The 2,116-nt window shown below is 65.8% G+C and overlaps 1 protein-coding gene across 4 annotated transcripts in view; it reads left to right on the forward strand.

Annotated features, from left to right (window-relative positions):
- Window positions 1-2,116, forward strand: part of PUF60 (poly-U binding splicing factor 60KDa) — a 13,222-nt gene that overhangs the window by 6,809 nt on the left and 4,297 nt on the right. For 3 of the 4 annotated variants that reach the window (XM_010843168.1, XM_010843155.1, XM_010843147.1), the window contains 2 exons: window positions 1,229-1,324; window positions 1,436-1,525. The exons of the other annotated variant lie outside the window; for it this stretch is intronic. In XM_010843168.1, coding sequence (XP_010841470.1) covers window positions 1,229-1,324; window positions 1,436-1,525 — 186 coding nt within the window. The remainder of the gene's footprint in view (window positions 1-1,228; window positions 1,325-1,435; window positions 1,526-2,116) is intronic. 4 annotated transcript variants of the gene reach the window in all.

Below are 2,116 nucleotides of genomic sequence, written 5' to 3' on the forward strand. Positions count from 1 at the left end.
TCTGGGCCTGCGGGCAGGCCAAGAGGACCGCCATGCAGGAGCCACACTGCACTGCCAGAGGAGGGGCTGCCAGGGCTTCCCGCCCTTTGACCCTGTGCTAGAAACCTAGCACTGCAGCTGGTCAGGAGGGTGCTTCTTGGGGTCTGGGTTGCCAGCCCCTTCCTGCCGCCTTTGTGCCTCTCTCTGTGGTTGCCCGTCACTCCTGTGCTGGGGGCCTGCCTCTCGTCCCTGCTGTCCTCCCGAGGCTTCATGCTGGGGTTGGAGAATCCCAGTCCGGACGGTTTCTAGCCACCCAGAGCCTGGTGACTGGGCAGGTGTGCTCCGAGCCCCCGCACACACGCTCCTGCCACTCCCGCGGCTGTGTCCTTCCCCTGCCAGCAGCTTAGAAATGCCTTTCAGCAGAGGGCATACCCGTACTCCTCGTAGCACCCGCCCTGGCCCGCAGCAGGCTGGGCCTGCCACGTCAGAGCATCTCCTCGTTCCTGTACTCGCCCAGCGTGTTGGCGGGTGTCCGTTTCTGTTCCCTTACGGTGGGCCTGTTTCTGGCTTCTCTTGCCAGGGCGCTAAGCATGGCCCAGGGAGAAGTTTGGTGAGGCGGGCTGGAGAGCAAGTCCAGGTCTCCAGATGGCGTGCAGGGCTGGGGGTGGGGCACTGCCTGCAGCTGTGCTGGGAGGGTGGCGCCTCCCAGACTTGCTCTTTTGAGTGGTCCCTAGAACTGGTCCTGAGCAGGGAAGCCGAGTCTGTGGCTGTGAGATGATGTTGGGGGCCTGGGTGCCAGGCAGCCCAAGAGCGGGGCATCCCAGAACATTCAGAGTCCTGGCCCTCCCCTTGTCTGGGAGGCCAGTGCCAGCCAGCTCTCCTATGCAACTTGAGCCTGAGGTTCTGGGGTCGGGCTTGCCATGAGGGCTGGGCTCCTCTGACTGCTCATTGCTTGTCTTGGTGACTCCAGAGGGGCCTGGGTCCTGCAGCTGCTCTGGGTGGGCCAAGGGCCCCAACGTGCCTGTCTGTTTTGGTGTGTGTCTTACCAGTGTCTCCTGGAGGAGACAGGTCTGGGACAGCCACTGGGCTGTTGGACCCATGTCCGCCCCAGGCGGGAGACAGTCTGTCCCTGGGGATGGGCTGAGCTGCAGGCCACGCGCAGTGGTCGGGCAGAGGGCGGGGTGGGCCTGGGGCCATGGGAGGGCCGTCGGGGACTTGCTCTCAGCCATCTCCCTGCTCCCGTCTGCAGGGGACAGACTCCATCAAGATGGAGAACGGGCAGGGCACAGCCGCGAAGCTGGGACTGCCTCCCTTGACGCCCGAGCAGCAGGAGGCCCTCCAGAAGGTGAGCGCGTCCCTCCTGGGGCTCCGCGGCAGGGGACGCCTTCGGGGGCGGAGGAAGGCCCATCTCCCCACAGGCGGGCCCCCCAGTGCTCCTCACTGCCTTCTCTCACAGGCCAAGAAGTACGCCATGGAGCAGAGCATCAAGAGCGTGCTGGTGAAACAGACCATCGCCCACCAGCAGCAGCAGCTTACCAACCTGCAGGTGAGCCACCCTCCCGCCCGCCACCCCGCCGCCGCTCTCCTACTCTCGTGCCTGCGGCCATCCCCGCGAGGTGTTGTGGTGCTCCGTTTCTCAAGGACTCCTTGGGACCCCCGGGTTCCTCCCTAAGGCACAAGTGGCCCAGCCCTACCCACCTATTGAGAGCCCACGGCCCCTGCCAACCCTCTTCTGTAGCCCTGCGCCCCTGCCCTTCCCCAGTAGGCTCCTCTTCTCGGACTTCAGATTGTGGCCTTGGGTCACCCCCACCATGTGCCCAGCTGCGAGGCTGATGGTGTAGCCCCGAGGGGCGTTTCTCCCCACCCCCACGGCCTCGGATAAAAGCGGGCAGGCCCCCGCCCCTGCAGTGAGTCCAGTCCAGCGGCTCGGGGCCCAGGATTGAGAGGACAGGCTGGGGACGCCTCCCCAGGGCCCTGCTCTAGGCTTATGGCCAGAGGCAGCCGTGGCCATGGGGGAAGAGGACAGGGTGAAGCCGACAGGCCTGGGCCTCGAGCCTCCTGCACCCCACCCAGCCCGCAAAACGTTCACGCTGCCAGGGGTGCCTGGCTCTTGACTGTGCTCCGTCCGCTCCTCCCC

Source organism: Bison bison, unplaced genomic scaffold (assembly GCF_000754665.1).
Source record: "Bison bison bison isolate TAMUID 2011002044 unplaced genomic scaffold, Bison_UMD1.0 scf7180017847416, whole genome shotgun sequence".
NCBI lineage: Eukaryota > Metazoa > Chordata > Mammalia > Artiodactyla > Bovidae > Bison > Bison bison.